Below are 19,967 nucleotides of genomic sequence, written 5' to 3' on the forward strand. Positions count from 1 at the left end.
CAGAAAATAGTGTAGTGGTTGCCTAGGACTGTGAGCTGAGGGGTTGGGAAAAAATGGGGGGAGTGACTGCTAAGGGGACATGGTTTCCATAGGGGGCGATGAAAATGTTCTAAAACCGAGTATGGCCCTGGTTGAATAACTCTGTGAGCATACAAATCAATATTGAGTTGTACACTTTATACGGATGAAGTGAGAGACCACTCCTATGTCAAAAGTTTAGTGCCTTGCCTAGCTGGGTTTTTGCTCATTGGTTAGAGCATCGGCCTGCGGACTGAAGGGTCCTGGGTTCAATTCTGGTCAAGGGCACATGCCCAGGGTTTCGGACTCAATCCCCAGTAGGGAGCATGCAGGAGGCAGCCGATCAATGATTCTCTCTCATCGTTGACATTTCTATCTCCTCTCCCTTCCTCTCTGAAATCAATAAAAAAATATTTTTTTTAAAGTTTAGTGCCTAGTGTGATTCCAAGCTCTTGTTTGGCAACCCAAAGCTGAGGAGGAGGCAATGTAGGGGACCAAGACTCTCCCCAGAACTCCTTTTCCCTTCCCACTTCCTTAAATCATAGAAGGTGTGAATGGAAGAGACTGACTCCTATTTCATTCCCATTTACAAAATAGGAAACAGGTCCAGATAGGGAAAGTGACTTACTCATGTACAAAGACTCAATTATCATAGAAAACTAAGTTCCCTTTTAAAATCAATCAAAGTCAGAATGAATATGTGAAATTTGTACAGGGGAGAAAGGCTCATATATAACATCTGAAAGCCAGTTGGACTCTTCAGAGTGTATGTAACCCGGCCATTCATTAGGACAATTAAATTTTGGTTTTTGGTGAAAATGAAAAACTATTGAGCATACCCCTTCTCTCTCTCTGTCTCCCCCACCCCTTCTCTGTCATCTTCTCTCTCCTCTTCCTATATCCTCCAGTCACCCCACTCCCATCATAATGATGTTTATGTCCTGTGATTGGGCAAACATTGGACCAATTACCTTTGGGAATAAAGGTGTCTACAGAATGGCGATTCACAGTACACGAATTGGTTAATTGCTCTAGTGCAGATAGAAGGAAGGAAAGAGGAAAAGAAATCTGTTCCTTTCCTTAGAGAACTTGATTCAAATGTGTGTGGTGGTCACAGCACCAGGCCACTCTCACAAGGCCCTGCCCCTACGGAGTTTCAGCCCCAGGCAGTCTCCCTGGGGAAAATCCCTTCTGCTTTCTGGATCCCGGTTTTCCCATTTATAAAGTGCAAAGAGGGTGAACAAAATGACTGTCAAAAGACTTTCCATCTTGAGCTTTCAAGGTTCTAGGAATGTGTGGCTTAGCACCTTCTGTGCTGCCCTGACTGTCTAGGAGCAAGCAGGGGGGTGATAGGGCAGAAGTCAGTCCAGCAGAAGCAATGGGAATGTCACCTCATTAAGGAGGCCTTCCATGATTACACCATCTAATGATGTAATCGAACTCTCCAGTTATCTTTCTCACTCACTATATCTCGCTTTTTCACGTACATACATGGTTGCTCCCTCTTCCACTACCCTATTTCATTTTCTTCTTAGCACTATCTGAAATGTCTTATATTTTTTCTTTTTCCTCTTTTCGTCTTATATATTTTCATATGTCCTATTGAAATAATCTTTGGCCAACTATATATAAATCAAAAAACTTATAAAATATTTACTGAGCACCTTCTCTGGGGCGGATGAGGAACTGACTGAGGGGGGTTTAGTGACTTGCTTAAGGAAGCACAGGACCTGGGAGGCTGAGAATAGGCTGGCAGGAAAGAGTTCTGCCAGCCCACCCAGAAGCTCCTGCAGATGCGGTGGGGAGCTGCAGAAGGGCCTGAGACGCTGGGTCAGGAAAACCAACCCCCCAGCTCCAGCTTCCTTCCATCCTCCACAAAGGCCATGGGTTTGTGCAAGTGTAGTGGAATGAGCACGCGCCCACAGATTCTATGGCCCAGGGTCAGCACAAAGGCCCGACTTGTTCGCTGGGTGGTGACCTTGGGGAGTCAGGCAGGTACCTCCCTTCTCCAATCAGTTTTTTCCCTTCTCTGAACCTGGATTTTAGGCTGGTCAGGCTGTAACGCACTCTCTTGATTGACAAGGAACAATCAGGAGAGTGCGTTAAAAAGTCCCTACCTCGGTATATTCCGAGTTTGTTACCTTTCTTCAACGATGGAAGGATTGCGGGAAAGCGAAAGGAGCGCTGTGTAGAGTTGAACAAATAGCGAGATCTCTCTGGGCTTTCTGAAAATAGTGGATGACTAGGACCAGGCCAGGTGATTTCTAAATTCCTCCCAGCGCCAAAAACAAACAAAAACACCTGGAACTTATTAGTGGTCCGACTCCGCTGCAAACCACCGATCACTCCCTCCCCTCTGCCCCTAGAGAGCGCAATCCCTTTAAGTCCAGGGTCTGGGCTCCGCCGCGGCCAATCACCCGCGAATAGAAGTTCTTTAAGGACCAAAGCAGGGAATTCAGCCGAGAAGGAGGGCGGGGCAGAGGAGTGCCTTCCAGCCAATCAGAATCTCCATGGCTCTTCTGACCAATGGCAGAGTTTCGAGAGACTCTCCCGCTGTGTGACAGCTACCTGGACCAATGGGCCTGTCGCCCGCGGCCTATAAAAGTCACCTGGGCCCTAAGCGACAAGCTTCAGGGTCGGTAGGTCGCCGCTGTCACAGGTGTGCCCGGGGATTGCCTCGCCGCCGCTGCCGTGCTGTCCCTGCAGCCGCGCCTGCCGCCTGGGACCCGGCCCATCCGCTCTCCTCGCCCTCCTCCCCTTAACCATCCCGGGTTTCTGCCGTCGGGGCCCCGGGCCGGGCTAATGATGCCGGAGAACGGAGTGGAGCGCTCGGACCGGGCGGCTGCGCTGGTAGGGACGGCTGCAGCCTCGGCGGTGGCCACGGCCGCCCAGGCAAGCGGCGGCCCCGACCGGGAGCCGCATCAGCCTCCCTCGGACCGCACCTGAGTGGGCTAGGCTGGCCGCAGGTGAAGCGGCTGGACGCGCTCCTGAGCGAGCCAATTCCCATTCACGGGCGCGGCAACTTTCCAACGCTGAGCGTGCAGCCCCGGCAGATCGTGCAGGTGAGAGGGCGCTGGGTGCGGGGCCTGGGGTCTCTATCCTGAAGCCCTCGTGGCTGGAAGGAACCCGGGGTCTGCTGGATTCGCTGGACAGCTAGGGAAAATGAGGTTCAGAGAGGGACAGGGGCTATCACAAAATCGCACAGCATTGATAGTAGACCATACTCCCTTTTCCCTGCACCTCATAGTCCCTCCCCGCTTGGCTTTCCCTTCCCCCGCCCTTGGGGAGTCCGGATTCCTCTCGGACTGTTCACCCTGGCCCTGGCTTGGAGAGGAGAGCAGGATGAGGAGAGACACAGCCGTTGGGGAAGAACAGTCCCGCCTCGAATGACAAAAGATGCCAGGCAGCCCTGGGTGTACATTCTTGGATCCAAAATGGTTCTTTTCATCCCCAAATCATCATTCCTGGGCCTCATTCTCTCTTTTTTTTAAAAAAAAATATTTTTATTGATTTCAGAGATGAAGGGAGAGGGAGAGAGAGATAGAAACATCAATGATGAGAGAAAATCATTGGTCGGCTGCCTCCTGCTGCCTCCTGCACACCCCGGTAGTGGGGATCAAGCCCGAAACCCAGGCATGTGCCCTTGGCCAGAATGGAACCTGGGACCCTTCAGTCCACAGGCCGACGCTCTACCCACTGAGCCAAACCAGCTAGGGCCTGGGCCTCATTCTCATTCCTTCCCTCTCTCAAAGTTCTGAGGGCAGACTCTGTCCTGTGCTCCCACAGCCCTTTGCTCAAGAGCCCTCTAGCTATTATGTGGACAGGGAGTCCCTCTCAGCTGGGTTGTGGTAGGAGGAGATTAACTAAGCACCAGGCCAGACCTGATGCCTGCATGCTGGGAGGCAACCTCAGGTGTCCAGTTTAGGTGTTTCTTCCCCTTCCCAAGATTGGGAATGAGTGTCAGCCCAAATCCCAAGCCCCATTTCTGTACTGAGGAGCAGGCGGAGAGAATTCTGGCAACCCCTCTCCTCTTCCTCAGACTCCTCTTCCCTTCACCTGACCTTCAGCAACCCTAAATTTGCTCTTTCATCTTTTTAGACCAGGCACTGCCATGCTCTGAAATACCAGAATATGGTCATTGTTGCACCCATTTTGTAGCTGGGGAAGCTGAGGCCCCAGAGATGAGCTGTCTAAGACTACCTGAATGTGTGAATATCAAACCCAGAGAATTTTGAGTCTTCCCAAGAGCCACTGCTGCAGGTACAAGGTGTTTTCACTCCTTCCCCGTTCCCGAGACTCAATGTCTAGGTCTGTGGAATAAGAAGAAACCAGAAAATCATCCACAATTCCTGCACATTCCTAGCAGAGATGGACTTTCTGGGGCAGTAGCTGACCAACGAGGTGAAGCCTTAGCTTCCGCGGAGGGGCAGGGGTGCTCGCTGGGGGATTTACCTTGCCCTCCCTTCTGAGGAATGGGAAAGGGTGGGAGCAGATTCTCCAGGGCTGACTCATTCGCAGCCCATGGCGCCTCACAGAGGCATTCCTCTGCTGCCCGCTGTCATGGGGTAATTAGGAAACCAGTTGAGGCTTTTCTCCCCAGGACAGTCAGGTCAACCTTGGGGCCCCAACTTCTGAACCTCCAGGACTGTTGCTTCAGGAATGGGGAAGGGAGTGGGGGAGCCCAGTGGGACAGCTTCTCTCTGCAAGGACAAGAGGTGCCTGCAGGGGAAGTACCAATATGATCCAAACTGCCTTTACTGGTGCCGGCTCCGTGCAGGCCCTCTTTGAAACCCTAGGGGGGCAGAGATATGGCTGGGACCTAGCCTTCCTGCTTGCTTTCCAGGTCCTCCCAGCCAAGTGGGGGGGCTGACTTCACAATGTGCTAATAGTACAATGTCCTCCTAGACAAGGGTCAGAGACATCACAGAACAGGGAGCTGCCTGCTGTGGTGGGGAGGGCAGCAGAGACTTCAGAGCAGGACTGGCAGGTCGGACATCTGGCTTTAGGACCTGTACTGATGTCTCTTCCCTCTGCTGGGCCCAGTGTTCCCATCTGTTCAATGGGGATGGGTTGGACTGCTCTCCAACACCCTTTCTGGTTCTAGAATCCAAAGGGAACAGGTGCCTTCACCTGGCCTGTATAATTGCCTCCACAGGGAAGAAAGTCCATCTTCTGCCAGGAATCTGCAGCTGGCAGCTTCTCAAGCTGTTGGGAAGTGTGTGGTGGGAGCGCTGGGTGTGTGTGGTGGGGGTGCTGGGTGTGTGTGGTGGGGGGGGCTGGGTGTGTGTGGTGGGGGCGCTGGATGTGTGTGGTGGGGGTGCTGGGTGTGTGTGTGTGGTGGGGGGGCTGGGTGTGTGTGTGTGGTGGGGGCGCTGGGTGTGTGTGGTGGGGGGGGCTGGGTGTGTGTGGTGGGGGCGCTGGGTGTGTGTGGTGGGGGGGCTGGGTGTGTGTGTGTGGTGGGGGCGCTGGGTGTGTGTGGTGGGGGCGCTGGGTGTGTGTGGTGGGGGCGCTGGGTGTGTGTGTGTGGTGGGGGCGCTGGGTGTGTGTGGTGGGGGCGCTGGGTGTGTGTGGTGGGGGCGCTGGGTGTGTGTGGTGGGGGCGCTGGGTGTGTGTGGTGGGGGCGCTGTGTGTGTGTGTGTGGTGGGGGCGCTGTGTGTGTGTGGTGGGGGCGCTGGGTGTGTGTGGTGGGGGCGCTGGGTGTGTGTGGTGGGGGCGCTGGGTGTGTGTGTGTGGTGGGGGCGCTGGGTGTGTGTGGTGGGAGTGCTGGGTGTGTGTGGTGGGGGCGCTGGGTGTGTGTGGTGGGGGCGCTGGGTGTGTGTGGTGGGGGCGCTAGGTGTGTGTGGTGGGGGCGCTGGGTGTGTGTGGTGGGGGAGCTGGGTGTGTGTGGTGGGGGAGCTGGGTGTGTGTGTGTGGTGGGGGAGCTGGGTGTGTGTGGTGGGGGAGCTGGGTGTGTGTGGTGGGGGAGCTGGGTGTGTGTGGTGGGGGAGATGGGTGTGTGTGTGGTGGGGGAGCTGGGTGTGTGTGTGGTGGGGGAGCTGGGTGTGTGTGTGTGGTGGGGGTGCTGGGTGTGTGTGGTGGGGGCGCTGGGTGTGTGTGGTGGGGACGCTGGTTATTGACTTTGGGCTTCTTACCGGTGCTGGGTTGCCCTGCAGTTCAAGAATTAGAATCTTTCTCCCTCTTCCCCCCGCCCCGCCGCCCTCCCCCTCCCCCCCCCCCCCCCCGCAAGATTTCACCTACAGCAGCAATCTGAGCAGCAAGAAATGCAGTTCTTGCTTGTGCCTGGGCTAGGGGGCCCACTCTTTTGTAAGAGGTCCCTGCCCTCTGGAAGCCTGGTTCTAATTAAGTTCAGCCATTTATTGCCTGTGTGACCTTGGGTAAGTCCTTTGTCCAGGTCACAACCTTATCTCTCCAGCTGCAGCCCTAGGACTTGCATTAGGTGGCTCTGAATTTTTTATAAGCCTGCTATCTGGCAGCACCTACGGCCTCCCTGCAGGTCTCCGCAGTGGCCTGGGAGCAGAGTGGTGCTGGGGAAGGCCTTGGCACAGGAGAAAGGAGGGTGTAGCCACTGCCCCCTCCGTGGCTGGAAAGTCTGATTCAGGAGGCTCCAAGCTGCCCTGCAGTCCTTGGGTGGGGCAGTATCTGGGGACTATCTGCCAAACGGGCTGTAGTCACACCTGGGAAAGAGACAACAGCCTCTGGCTGGCTGACACAGCCAACCCCATGGCCTGACGCAGGCGATTTAACAAGGGTACTGCTACCTACTCACCAGGCCAGATGCCATGCCCTGGGGTGGGCATCGGCCCGGGAGCAGGAGCTGGCACTGAGTAAGGCTTAGTCAGCTCTAATGGGACTGGGGAGGGGGCTGGTCTGCTCTGCAGGCCTGACCGGGGTCCTTGGGACAGGTCTTCGGCCGGTTCTCTCCTCGGCCCACACGGAGGCAGCTGCCAGGGTGTGGGTTAGAAGTCCCGCAGGCTGGACGGCAGCAACCGGCTCCTCACCTCCAGCCTCCCTGACTGTCTGGCCAAGGCACCCCCCAACCCCCACCTCCTTGCTCCGTAACTATTCCGACTCTGGGCTTCAGTGACTGGAAGCTTTGGCCTCACTTTGAAATTTTAAGAGGGAGGGGGGATTAGAACCCTAGTTTCTGGTCTCGGCTTCCTCTGAACTGTGGAAAATGGTAATACTTTGCAGTCAGTCATGCCTGGGTTTGAAGGCACCTCTGCACGATCTTGGGCAGGTGACTTCACTCCTGTGAGCCGCAGTATCCAATTTATAACTTAGAGATCATAAAGCCCTCTCTTATAGATTCTGGTAAGAAGGTCTAGGGCCTGGCACCTAATACTCCTCTTCCCCTCCCCCAGCTTCCCCCTCACCTCCTCGTAAGTTTGTGATGGCCAGTTGCTCACTCCCCATAGCCATGAAAATACCTGCCATGGTCACGGTCCTCCTCCCGGAAGGCTTCCTGGAGGGAGCCGCCCGCCTCAGATTGCCCCACTGCATCTTGCCTCCTCAGCACTTAGATGCATTCTTTACCGTAATTCCTCGTGAGGCCAGGAGGGCAGCCCCTCCAGCAGGCGGCAGGCGCTGACTTGGCAGCAAGGGTTGCAGAATCACTCAGGGTAGGAATGCTGCCTGGTCACTTCCAGGACAGTGTGTGAAGTACTCTGGGTCTCTGAGTGTCCAGCCCAGCTCCCCTCTTCTCCCTACCTGGTCCTAGGCCTAGGAAGACGCCTCTGGCTAGAGGAGCAGGTTTAAAATGACTTGTAGGAAAAAAAAGAAAGAAAATAAAATGACTTGTAGGTTTGCCTGTCGTGTTCCTGTGTCAGCAGATGGGATCTTGATACATCTCTTCCCACTTGGTCGGGAGGCTTTCTAAGAGTGGAAAGGGTCTGGGTTTTAACTGCCAGGCCTGCCATTTCTGAATGGCCTCCCCTCGATATTTCACCACTGTGAGCCTCAGTTTCCTCCTCTGTAAAATGAGCATAATATTTGCCCCACTGTGATCTTGTAAAGATGAATTAAGATGTGTATCTCAGAGTCAAAAGAGCATGCGTGGATTTGAGAATCCAACCGACGTGGGTTCTAGTCTCACCCTGGCCGCTCTCTGACCTTGGACGTGTTTGTTAACCTCTCTGTGCCTCAGGTCCCCCATCTGTAAATTGGGATAATAAGACTCAAACATAGGATTATTGTGAGGAATAATGTAGTAATGAGTGTGAACTAACAATTATGTTCCAAACACATTTGAGCAATTAGCATTATGCCTGACACAAAACAAAGTGTTTTACTTACAGTTTTAGAAAAGTAGAAGAGCATAGTGGTTAAGACACGGGCTCTGAGTTTAATTCCCAGCTCTGCATTCACCAGCTGGGTGACCTTGGGCAAGTTACTCGGCCCCTCTGTGCTTCCATTTCCCCATGTGTAACGTGGGGATAATTGTACCTACCTCACGGAGTTATTGTGAGAATTATGCGAATTTACATCCTAATGTATAAAGTGCTTAGATCAGCACCTGGCTTTTAGTAAGTTCTTTGCTTGCATATGTTATCATTATTGCTGTTCTTCTGAGGCTTTCCTCCAAATAGGCCATTCTCTAGCTTAGGGAATTTTGGCTTAGAGAGTTAAATGTCTTTCCAAAGGCGTGACAGCTGGTAAGTGGTCAACAGTGGTTGATGTTATCGTCACTATTACCTGGAAGCCCGTGGCAGACCTGGGGACGGGGGACACGCTCCTGACACCTGTCCTTCCTGCCGTCCCCTCCACAGGTCGTCCGCAGCAGCCTAGAAGAACGGGGACTGCGCGTGCATGGTGTGCGGCTCCACGGCTCAGCGGCCAGCCACGTGCTGCACCCCGAGAATGGCTTGGGCTATAAGGACCTAGACTTAGTGTTCCGCGTGGACCTGCGCAGCGAGGCATCCTTCCAGCTGACCAAGGAGGTGGTGCTGGCCTGCCTGCTGGACTTCCTGCCGGCTGGTGTGAGCCGAGCCAAGATCACGCCACTGACACTGAAGGAGGCCTACGTGCAGAAGCTGGTGAAAGTGTGCACGGACACGGACCGCTGGAGCCTCATCTCGCTGTCCAACAAGAGCGGCAAGAACATGGAGCTCAAATTTGTGGACTCGGTCAGGCGCCAGTTCGAGTTCAGCGTAGACTCCTTCCAGATCATGCTGGACTCCCTGCTGCTCTTTGGCCAGTGTTCATCCACGCCCATGTCTGAGGCCTTCCATCCCACCGTGACAGGTGAGAGCCTGTACGGGGACTTCAACGAAGCCTTGGAGCACCTGCGGCACAGAGTCATCGCCACACGCAACCCTGAAGAGATCCGTGGCGGCGGCCTCCTCAAGTACTGCCACCTCCTGGTGCGTGGCTTCCGGCCGCAGCCCAGCACTGACGTGCGCGCCCTGCAACGCTACATGTGCTCCCGGTTCTTCATTGACTTCCCGGACGTGGTGGAGCAGCAGCGCACACTGGAGCGCTACCTGGAGGCCCACTTCAGCGGGGCCGACTCAGCCCGCCGCTACGCCTGCCTGGTGACACTGCACCGGGTGGTCAACGAGAGCACTGTGTGCCTCATGAGCCACGAGCGCCGCCAGACACTGGACCTCATCGCCACCATGGCACTCCAGGCACTGGCTGAGCAGGGCCCAGCTGCTGCCGCTGCCCAGGCCTGGTGCCGTCCAGGCCCTGATGGGGTTGTGCCTGCCACTTTCAATTACTATGTGACCCCTGTGCAGCCTCTGCTGGCCTGGGCCCACTCCTGCTATCCCACCTGGCTGCCTTGTAACTGACTCAGACCCTGGTCAGGAGAGACTGGGTCTCCCCAGATGGAGTGGGGCCTCGAGGAGTGTGTGCAGGGCATGACCAGAGACAGGCAGCCTGTGCCAGGTGGCCCAGCGCTGCTACAGGGTTGGGCCTTCGACTGAACAGACCAGACTCCCTGAGTGAGGCCCCTATGGGCTTACGGCCAAGCTGGGGTTCTTTGCTTATTGCCACACACTTTTAGACCAACATGATTGTGGGGTGCAGAAGCTGTTTGTCTTGGGGGTTAATTGCCTTTAGGAGACAAAGCATGTTTGGGGTGTTGGTCTCAATGTCCATCATCGTGGGTTGATTTCTGTGGCCTAAGAAGGGTCTTTTTGGCTAGGGCCAGCCTATAGTGAGCCCAGCAGCCTCAAGGGTCTGCAGCCCACTCAATGGCTAAAATATGGTGCATTATGGGAACTAGTCACTTTGGGTCAGGCTGGGCCACTCACCGGGCCTGGTAGTCCAACCTGGCTAATCACTGGGGAGGGAAAGGGAGGCATGAGACAGATACCTGGAGAGGGATATGTTTGGCCCAGTCCCCTAACACTCCTAACCTGAGCAGTCAAGGTATATGGACAGGACCAAGTGGCCTGGGGTAGGACACAGCCCAAGACCCTTCCAGGGTGTTGCTCCCTTCCCCCATGTCACAAGGAGCCCTCCTGCCTGGGAGCTTGTTCTTAGGAGGGTACAGAGCCCCAATTGGCCACAGTCAAGTGTTCCCACCCCACTGGCCTGGTTACAGGGTCCTCAACTCGGGGAGGAGAACCATGCCCCGCCTCTGCACTCTTAACACCTGCCAATAAAAATTGTCTACACTGAGCCTAGCACCCTGTACCATGCTTTCTCCTGGGAGAAGGACCTTCCATGGCTGTGGGGGCTGTGGCTGCCTCCCCCAGCCTGAGTCTGGCTTACATTGTGGGAGGGTACTTGGCGGGGGCGGGGGCGGGGGCGGGGTGAGGTTTGAGTCCTGGGCTGTGGCTGAGGGAAGGGGCATTCCCTCAACACCAGCCCCAGCTTGACAACTGTGCTAGGAGCTCATGTCTGCACATATGACTTGTACCTGCACACTGCCTCAGCAAGTCTCCTGTTCAAGAGTAATTATTTCAGTGTTTCCCACGTAGAATCCGAATGATCCTGGACCTGGTCTCACACTGTGGTGCTCAGAGCTACTTGACCCCACTTCTGCCCTCTATCCCATCCCTTCCCAGGAAGCAAGTGGAAAACAAGTTGGGTGAATCCAGACTGCAGACGACCTCCAATAATGGCAGCTAAGACTGGGGGATTTCTAGGGTCCCCCAGAGCTTGAGCCCAGGTTTGGCCACCCTATCTGGGAGCGGTTCCCTCAGTCCTCTGGTTCTGTCGCCCCCAAATGCTGATGGGCACATTCCAACTTGTTCTAAGCAGGTTTGTAGTCTCCTTTCCAGCATCAGAGGCCATCCCAGGCTGTCTGGGAGTGAATGTCACCCTCTCAGGGAGCTCTTCCCTCAGGGCATCAGCCAGTCATGGTCCTGGACGCTTCCCACTGTTTACCCAGCCCCTTTGATCCACGAATTGCAAAGCCCTTAACACATTCATCCTCATTAGTGGCCTCTGAAGTGGTGGCTTGGATGGTTTCAGCCAGGGTGAAAAAAAAACAAACCCAAGGCCACAGAGGAGGCCCCAGGTCACCTGGGTAAGTCCAGCCACCTCACCTGCTCAATGGGTCCCTGCTGGGCTCAAAATGGCTAGAAGGGTGAGGGGAAAGGCTTTCTTTGCTGGGCGATTAAAACAGCTCCCATCTTCACTCTGCCCATGCCCACCTAACTAAGGTCCTGGGAGGGACAAAGTTTGCCCCCACTCCTGATTTGGGCGCATAGGGGATGCTCACAGTATAAGCACAGAGGCATGTTAGGATATGTTTGTTTCAGAAGGTGAGAAGCCAAGAACCAATGGTACATAAATGTATATACCAGCAGTCAGCCACGGTGAGCCATCTACCCATTCTAGTGATTGGGAATATGTCAGCAGACCCAAGACTAAGATCGCTGCCCTCTTGAAGATTACAGATCATAAACTAAATTATATAGTCTCAGGAGGTCAGTGATGCTCAAAAATATACACAGCAGGGTAAGGGGTTGGAATAGCTGGAGTTTGCGAATTTTAAAAGAAGTCAGGGTGGGCCTCATCGAAAGTATGACATTTGATTGCACAGAATTAAAAGTAGTGGAAAGCAAGCCATGCTGATCTGCGGGGAGAGTGTTCAGGCAGAGGGAGCTTGTCTGATAATGTACACATGTCTGGGGAGGGTGCCTGCGCCTAAGGGTTTCTAACTGGCCTTATGCAGGTGCACGTGCTCACTAGTGTCCCTATGTAACCTGCATGGGGTGAGAAGCAGGAGAGAGGCGTTCCCAGTAACAGCTACTGTTTCTAGAGTGCTTTACTCCAGGCCAAAACTATGCCAGGTCTCCCCGATCAGTACCCCCCATTTCATCTTCACAACTCCACAAGAGCAAGGATTAGCTCCATGTCAGAGACCAGGAAACTAATGCCAAAAAGATCAGAGAAGTTAGTCTGACTCCAAAGCCTTTGCTGTTAACCCCTGCACCATCCTGCCCCTACACTCTGATGTCCCATGGATGAGCATGACGGTATGTCTTCTATACATATATGTGACAGGGCATGTTGGCAAGTGACAAGAGTTAATATTCCTGTGACATTGGCCATTTTATGTCTGCCTATGGCCGAGTGTATCAGTGTGACAAGACGGACATTTTCTTGATGTACGTGTGACAACAGCCATGACTGTGGTGATAACAGGCATGCCTGTGGGTATGTTTAAGAGTGGGACAGTGGGTGTGAGAGAAACACTGACTCAGTGGCTGGCATTGTTCTCTTGTGGACAATTCCTGCAGCCATGTAAGATGCCAGGGCAGGCTGTTATCAAGAACTGGAAATCCCAGAGCCAGAGAGGGGAAGGGTGAAGAAGGAAAGCCCCATCCCCCACAGTGCTCTCCACGTAATAATCCACCCCCTTATGACCACAGCAGGTGGGGAAACTCTAGAGGGGCAAAGAAGCCCTGCTGTAAACATTAGGGAACCGCAGATATGCCCCCCAAGCAGCTACAAATGTGTTGGCTCCTCCAGTCCCACTCTCCACCCTTCTCCCTGCTCTTTGCCCTGAGGAGGATGACCTCTGGGAACTGTGCATCAGTGACTCCCTGTTCCTTGCCTTCCTGTTGGGTTTGGCCAATGAGAGGCCCCAGCAGGAAAATGGAGAAGAATGGGGTATTTATTCCCCTGTTCCCTCCCCACCAGGTTGTCTTATTCATCTATCTCAGTCACAGGCCACTGCTCCTGTCAGGGACTCTCCACACAGCTGTCCTCTCATCCCTTTACCCTCCCCTCCCCTCCCCCATGTTAGGTCCAGGAGTTGTAGAAGCTTCCAACTTTTGCTATCCCCTGAGAGCAGCACCATTCCGCGTTAGTTTCTTAAGCCCCCATCTTTGGAAAGAGTCCCTTTTCCATCTCTGCCCTGTTTGAGTGTGCCTGTCTCCTGCTGGGACCCTGACTGACAAACGGTCATATGCTGCCAGGTTATCACAAGCATTCACTGCCTCCCTCCCCATCACACATCTCACATGTGCATTCCCAACCCCTAACTTCCTCATCACAGTCTTAAATCAGGGAAGACTTCCTGGAGAGGGTCAGCTTTGAGCCAGGTCAAGGGAGAAATCAGTCTGCAAATCAGTCAACAGTCCCAAGATCGTCAAATGAAACTAAACAGAAACTGCTCGAGGAATTGCCAACTTAAAGAGTGGTGACAGACACACAAAGGAAAACAGGCAAGGGCACTAGCAAAGTAAACGCAAAACCACGTGCAGTTGTCTCACATCATTGAAATGTATTCTTCCTGCATGTATGAATCAGGGGACTGACTCAACATACATTCATTTTGCAGAATTCTACAAGTTCTGGGTTGTGTGTGAGTAAATGTGGCCCTCTTCCCTCTATTGTCAGGACATTTGAATAAGTGTGGTTCCTTTTCTCATTTAAAACTTTGCTTAGAATTATGTAGCCACTACCTCTTTCTCAGAAAGAGGTGTGTTCCCCCAGGAGCCAGAGCTGATCACCTTTCTGAGGGGCCACAGGCATGTTCCCACAGGGACGGGGCGAGAACAGCGAATGAGGAAGACAGGGATTTCTCAAACTGGTTCCCCTCGAACAGGTCTCCAAGCTGTTAGACTGAGAAGCAAGGGCAGCTACCAAGCCGTGTTGTGACTTGTTTAAGAGTGATGACTCTATATTTTAAAGAAATCCTTTTCACTTTCACATTTATTCACTCTTAAATAATCTGATAGCATCCCAGGGACTTCCAATGGTACAACATAAGCCCAAGTCAAATGTGGCATACATAGAGAAATTCATAGTACAGGAACTTCCCCAGAATCCTGCCCCCGTGAAGTAAGGAGGCTCCGCCTTGTGTAGGGTCCAGTGAAGAAGTCTTCCTGGAGGAGGTGCTCAGGGAAGGAACAGAATCCCAGGAGTTCAGATCCATAGAGTTGCTGGGAGAAGCTGGAGAGAACAATTTCAAGATTTTCAATTACCTCTTCCCCACAGCCACCCAGCCCCACCCAAACTCTTCAGCATCCACCTCCTTAAGAGGGGCCATTATGGAGAGAAGGTGCTGGGGTAATATTATGGAGCTGGGCTCCATTGACTCTTGCCCTGGAAGGAGTGGGGGCTCCTGGGGTAAGCAGAGGTTCCCTTGAGCCTTTGTCCTTGGCTGGGATCCCCACTGGTCTGAGCAGCTGGAATGGAATGTTCCTGGGATGGAAAGCCTGCCCCTTCCTCCATCTCTCCCCTTATGGAGTTCCCCGGGGCCCATGGTGGAGAGAGACGGGGGAGGTTCCAGGGATTCCTGATATGGTGATGCTCTGGGGAAGCAAAGGCCCACATTGCTGGGGGCTATGTCCTGGCAGCCTCTCCTAAGCTGGGCAGATCTGCTCCATTACACTTGTACAGATCTCCACTATGTGTTAGGCACTTAGTGTGGCTCCTCATTTCATACTCAGAAGCTATCTCCTCCCTACTGCCCAACACACACACACACACACACACACACACACACACACACACACAGAAACTGGTTCAGGGAGAAGGTAAATGATTTGCCTAAGGTCTCCCAGCAGATAAGTTCCAGGCCAGGACAGAATCCCAGGTCTGCCCCACTATGGGGCCCATCCTCCTCCTCTGCCATCCCAGGATCTTTGCTCTCCTTGGCACCAAACATCCCAGCCCAGGTGTGGAGGGAAGAAGCAGCCCAAGGCAAGCACAGGCCCTCAGCATAGTTGGGCTGCCTTTGCCTGAAAGCCAGGTGTGCCGACTCAGCCTAACTCACCCCTCCTCCCTTCCCCCAGAACCCAGACAACCAGGCTGAGGAGCCAGCCTCTGGGGGTGTGCCCAGACCTTGGGAGGGGCACCTTCTGCTACCCCTCTTATCACATCACTCCCAGAAACAGGGATCACTGGACCCAGACATAAAGGTGAGAGCCCAGAATCCTCCCACATTCATCTGATAAACGAAAAGTCACATAGTCAGATGTTTAAGGGATCTCCCACATACAGGTTCTATGACCTTGCGCAAGTCACCTGTGGAGATGGGAATAACCCCTACGTTGCAGAATAGCTGGGAGGATTGAAATAGATAGTGGATATAAAGTGCTTAGCACAGTGCCACAGAGAGGAGGCGGTTAATTTATTATTCCAGAACCAAGGATTCCTTCTCCCATGACTCCTGGCCATGGTGCGGCTGGTCAGGACTAATGGGGGGAGAAATAGGCTAGGGACCTCCCAGCTTTCCCAAACACCTCCTCCCCCGCTGGCTCTAAAGACCTCTCCAGCCCTGAGAAGCCTGGGCCCCAGTTTTCTCCAGAGCTGCTGTCAGAGAAAAGGAGCCTCCTGGAGACGGCCATTTGCAGGCTTGGAGCACCTGAGCCAAGACCTGTTGCTTTAGCCTCATCTTTAGGAAACCACCTTGGTCCCAGGTGGCAGTGGGAGAGGGTGTTCATCAATGTTTGTTGCATTATCAGTGTAAGGAATCTGTGAGAAGCCAAGTGACTCCTGGTGATCATCACCAAGGGCAGCCTCTTTCCAGGAAAGTCTTTCCTGATGGGACTGGCCCAACCAGAAGGCTTCCTTTGAGCCTATTCTCTAAGTGACCTCCCCTAACCCCTCTTCTGCCAACCAGGAGGCTGGCTGGGGGCGGGGACACTGCTCCAGGCTACGCCCAGGTGCCCAGGGAAGCAGCCCCACACTGCCCTCTGGTGGCGCCACCCAGAGACCTGGGAGAGGGCTTCACTTGGCTAGGGCCAGTCAAGAGAGGGAAGGGGCTTATCCAGGGGAGGGACAGGTCCCAGACTAGAACTCTGAACTGGTTCCCCAGCCTCAGGCATTAACCTGGAGAAAGGCTCCGGTTCCCTCATTTCCCTTTGTTGAGATCGCAGATTCACTAGTAGCCATCAATGTCCTCAGTGCACAGCTCCAGTCCCCAGGGCTGGAGGCCATCAAGAAAGTGTTCAGGAAGTCATGGGGGTGGGGGCAGGGAAGGGGGTCAATTTCCTGACCAGGGGCTATAGTTATTTATGAAGGCCCAAAAGTAGCCCTCCAAACAACACAAATTGCCCAGCCCCCAGAGGTTCCCCTGGGATGGTGACTGTCAGCGAAGGCTGCCTAGAGGAGGACTGGGAGACACAGAATCTTAAAAGCGGAGACCCTCGGATTAAGTGCTGCTTCTTGAGCCCCTGGACTGAGTAGATGTCAATGTTTGTTGGTTGAGAAAAAAAATGGAGCTTCCTAGAGGCCCTGGGCTGAGGGGTGGTGGGCAGAGCACTAAACCAAGAGCTGGGGTTCAAGCCACTGAGCACCATGTGACGCAGCCAAGGTCCTTGGTGGTTGGCAGTGGGACATCTGGAAGTGGAGGGAGGAGACAGAGCTGCCTGTGACTCCAGCACCATCACTATTTCCTACCATCTCTAATTCCCTCCCCCACCTCCACCTCCGAATCAGGACAAAGCTGATTACTAATAAATCCCAGGGAAAGGCAAAATTGGGATGGCAGAGAGCACTTTACACCATTAGCTAAAAGCTTCTCTGGACCAAGTGCTCTTCTGCGCAACCCACAAAACAAACAGTTCTGGCCACACACACACACACACACACACCCCGGTGCTGTGACCAAAGCTCCTCACTGTGCCACACCCAGAAAGTCCTTGTCCTTTCTTCACCTCCAGACCCCAAACACCAGAGTAGCTTCAGAAGCTTCTCCTCTCTGGGGAGGCCAGAGGATGTCAGGGCCACGTACTGTACCTCCTGGTCCCCAAGCTCTCCTCAGTCTCTGGGACCTCCTCCTGGACTTTCCTTCCCCAGCTAAAAATGGGTTCAGGAAGGCCTGGCTATTAGCTAAGAAACCAGCCCAAAAGTTTGGCACCTGGGGAAAGAAAAGGCTGATGGGGGTGGGGGGTCAGGTGAGAGCCCCTGGGGCTCTGCCTGTCAGAGCAATACACTGGTACCCTCAGGACTCTAGGATTCAACCAGATTCCCTTGACTCGGACATTCTCATCCTACCCCCATCCACCCATTCCCAAGTCCTGACATGAGGAGGGACAGCTGTATCCAGACAGAGACTGAGGAAACCGGGCCAAAGCGGGGGCAGGGTTGTCCCAGGTCACACAGCAGACAAGCTGGACATCAGTTCTCTCTAGCCCCTGCCCCGGGGCAGGGAGCAACACTAAGAGAAAGCCGGGATCTAGTTCTGTCCCTTTGCGGGCATGTGACCTTGCCACTCTGCAAAATGAGGACTTTAAATTAACTCCTGACTCCACCAGCAAAAGCCCTGCCGGCTTCTAGGTGTGACTGCAGAGAATAAACCATTCTTCCATGACTTATGGGGGAGAAGCCAGACCTCGGCCCTGTGGGAACCTCACTACAGCCCTTCCTGGAGGTGAAGGCTGCAGTCAACTCAGCTGGTGAGCAGCAAAGCAGCAGCGAGGCCATTCACAGCTGAGTGGGGGCTGGGCAAGGGGAGCCTGAAGGGCGTGTGGACAGGAAGAGAAGCAGAGCTCATTTCAGGTCTGGCCCTTTAAGGACCCTCTTTCTAGAAGTCAATGACATACCTGCCCCCTTGGGCCTGTTAAAAGATGTTACCTGAGCCCTAACCGGTTTGGCTCAGTGGATAGAGCGTCCGCCTGCGGACTCAAGGGTCCCAGGTTCGATTCTGGTGAAGGGCATGTACCTTGGTTGCGGGCACATCCCAAGTAGGGGGTGTGCAGGAGGCAGCTGATCGATGTTTCTCTCTCATCTTTCTAGCTCTCTATCCCTCTCCCTTCCTCTCTATAAAAAAAAATAATAATAATAATAATAATAATAAAAAGATGTTACCTGACTCCATCCCTGGCAGAGCCATTTTAGAGCCAGGTTGGGGGGAGGGGTCTCTGGGAGAACAGGTGAGGCTTTAGACAGTTTCCAAACACTGGTTATCTAAGGCTGTACTCAGAGCTAAGCTGCATGAGGGCGTGAGAAAAAAACCTCTCCTAGAAGGGGAAGGGCTGAAGCATTATGGGACAAAACCCCTCAGTCGGGATTCCATCTCACAATGGAAAACAGGGGCCTAGGCGAGAACTCAGTGGAACACTGCTGTACCAGCCCCCACCCCATCTTGGGACTTCATTATTCTGTCCGCCCAGAGGTATGGAGCTAGGAGGTGTCAGAACACAGCAGCCTCAAGGGCAAGACTCTTCTTACAGCCCCAAGGGACGCCGGAAAGTCAACGCAGGTGCAGGGGAGGGGGAGGGAGTGCTGCGTCAGCGCACCAGGCCCCCATTGGTAAGTTTGCGGGCACACCTTCCTGGGGTCTGAGCACCCTCCGTTTGCCCATCTCTATAATGGGGACTTAGTGCTACCGCCTCACTTCCCAGGCCTGGGAGAGGCCGCAACCGAAAGGGGACAACTTTATTAGGGACCCAGCGGGCTCCAGAAGCCCCAAGGAAGGGCGATCCGGTTCCCCGCACCACCCACCCCCGCCCCCTGGAAGCACCGGCCGCTAGGACCGCACCTCAGCCTCTTACTGGTCCCCCGGCCGCCCGACTGTCTCTTCCTGTGACCGACCAGTCCATCCATCCGCGTCAGTGACGCGTCCGCAGTCCTCCGTCCGCGCCTCGGCAACGGCCTGTCGGGTGGCCAGGGGTCGCGGCGCCGAGGTCAGCGCTGGGGGGAGGCGGGGCCGCGGGGCGGGCTTCGGCGGAAGGGCGAGTCCGGCTCCGGGCCGCGGCCCCGCCGCAGGCGCCCGGTGCCCCAGGGCACGCAGCTGCCCAGACCCAGCGCCGAGGCGAGCAGCGCGGGCGGGCGGCCCCGGCGGCCGCGGCGCGGGCCCTTCTTGAGACGCGACCCGTGCGCCGCCAGGTAGAGCTCGGACTGCGCCACGCCACCGCCCAGGCGGCTCAGGCTCTCGGCCCGGTGCGCCAGGCGCAGCTCGGCCGCCAGGAAGACGCGGTGCAGCTGAAGCACGCGGCTCTCCAGCTCCGACACCAGGCGCCGGCGGCCCTCCACCTCCAGCAGTCGCCGCCGCGCTTCGGCCAGCTCCAGGGCGCGCCCCCCGGACCCCGCCGCCCCCGGGCCGCCGCCCGCGCCCCCTGCCGGCCCGGTGGCCCCCGCACCCCCGTTAGCGCCCTGTCGCCAGCGCTGCAGCTCCTGCCCCTCGGCCGAGCCCACCGACGCCGGGGTCGCCTCTGGCTGCGACGAGGCCTGAGTCGGTGTCGAGGTCAAGGTCGGAGTTGGGGGCGGGGGCTGAGGGGATGGCAGGGGCTCCCGGGGCGGCGGCGGCGGCGACCCCGGTTCCGCTGCCCCTTCCTGGGCCCCCGGGCCGCAGGCGCTAATGCGGCAGCCCGGCATCCCCCGCCCCCCGGCGGTCTGCAGCAGTCGGTCCTCGGGTTTGGCCGGCTGCCCCCGCGCGAGGAAGGATGGACGTCAAGAACGCAAGCGATGTGGCCGCAGCCCCCGCGCCAGCACCTCGCCAGCCGCCAGCGCCTCTTATAGAATTCGGGCGGAGCGATAGGCAGCACAGCCAATCCGGGGCTGGCATGCTCTGACCCCGTCTCTGCCCCGCCCATCCA

General features: G+C 55.2%; 2 protein-coding genes across 2 annotated transcripts; one reads left to right on the forward strand and one right to left on the reverse strand.

Annotated features, from left to right (window-relative positions):
* The first annotated feature begins 2,662 nt into the window (after positions 1-2,662).
* On the forward strand, positions 2,663-10,636 carry TENT5B (terminal nucleotidyltransferase 5B). Its single transcript, XM_079776155.1, is given in 3 exon segments — positions 2,663-2,923; positions 2,926-3,080; positions 8,784-10,636. Coding segments are annotated over 3 exon segments (1,281 nt in total). The 5' UTR covers positions 2,663-2,820; the 3' UTR covers positions 9,807-10,636.
* A 3,479-nt stretch (positions 10,637-14,115) lies between these two features.
* Positions 14,116-19,967, reverse strand: TRNP1 (TMF1 regulated nuclear protein 1). Its single transcript, XM_079777806.1, has 2 exons — positions 18,911-19,967; positions 14,116-14,373 (listed from the first exon to the last, which is right to left on the reverse strand). The coding sequence occupies exon 1, from the start codon at positions 19,744-19,746 to the stop codon at positions 19,057-19,059; it is 690 nt and encodes a 229-aa protein (XP_079633932.1). The 5' UTR covers positions 19,747-19,967; the 3' UTR covers positions 14,116-14,373; positions 18,911-19,056.

The sequence above is a fragment of the Cnephaeus nilssonii genome (assembly GCF_951640355.1).
Source record: "Cnephaeus nilssonii genome assembly, chromosome: 7".
In the NCBI taxonomy this organism is placed as follows: Eukaryota; Metazoa; Chordata; class Mammalia; order Chiroptera; family Vespertilionidae; genus Cnephaeus; species Cnephaeus nilssonii.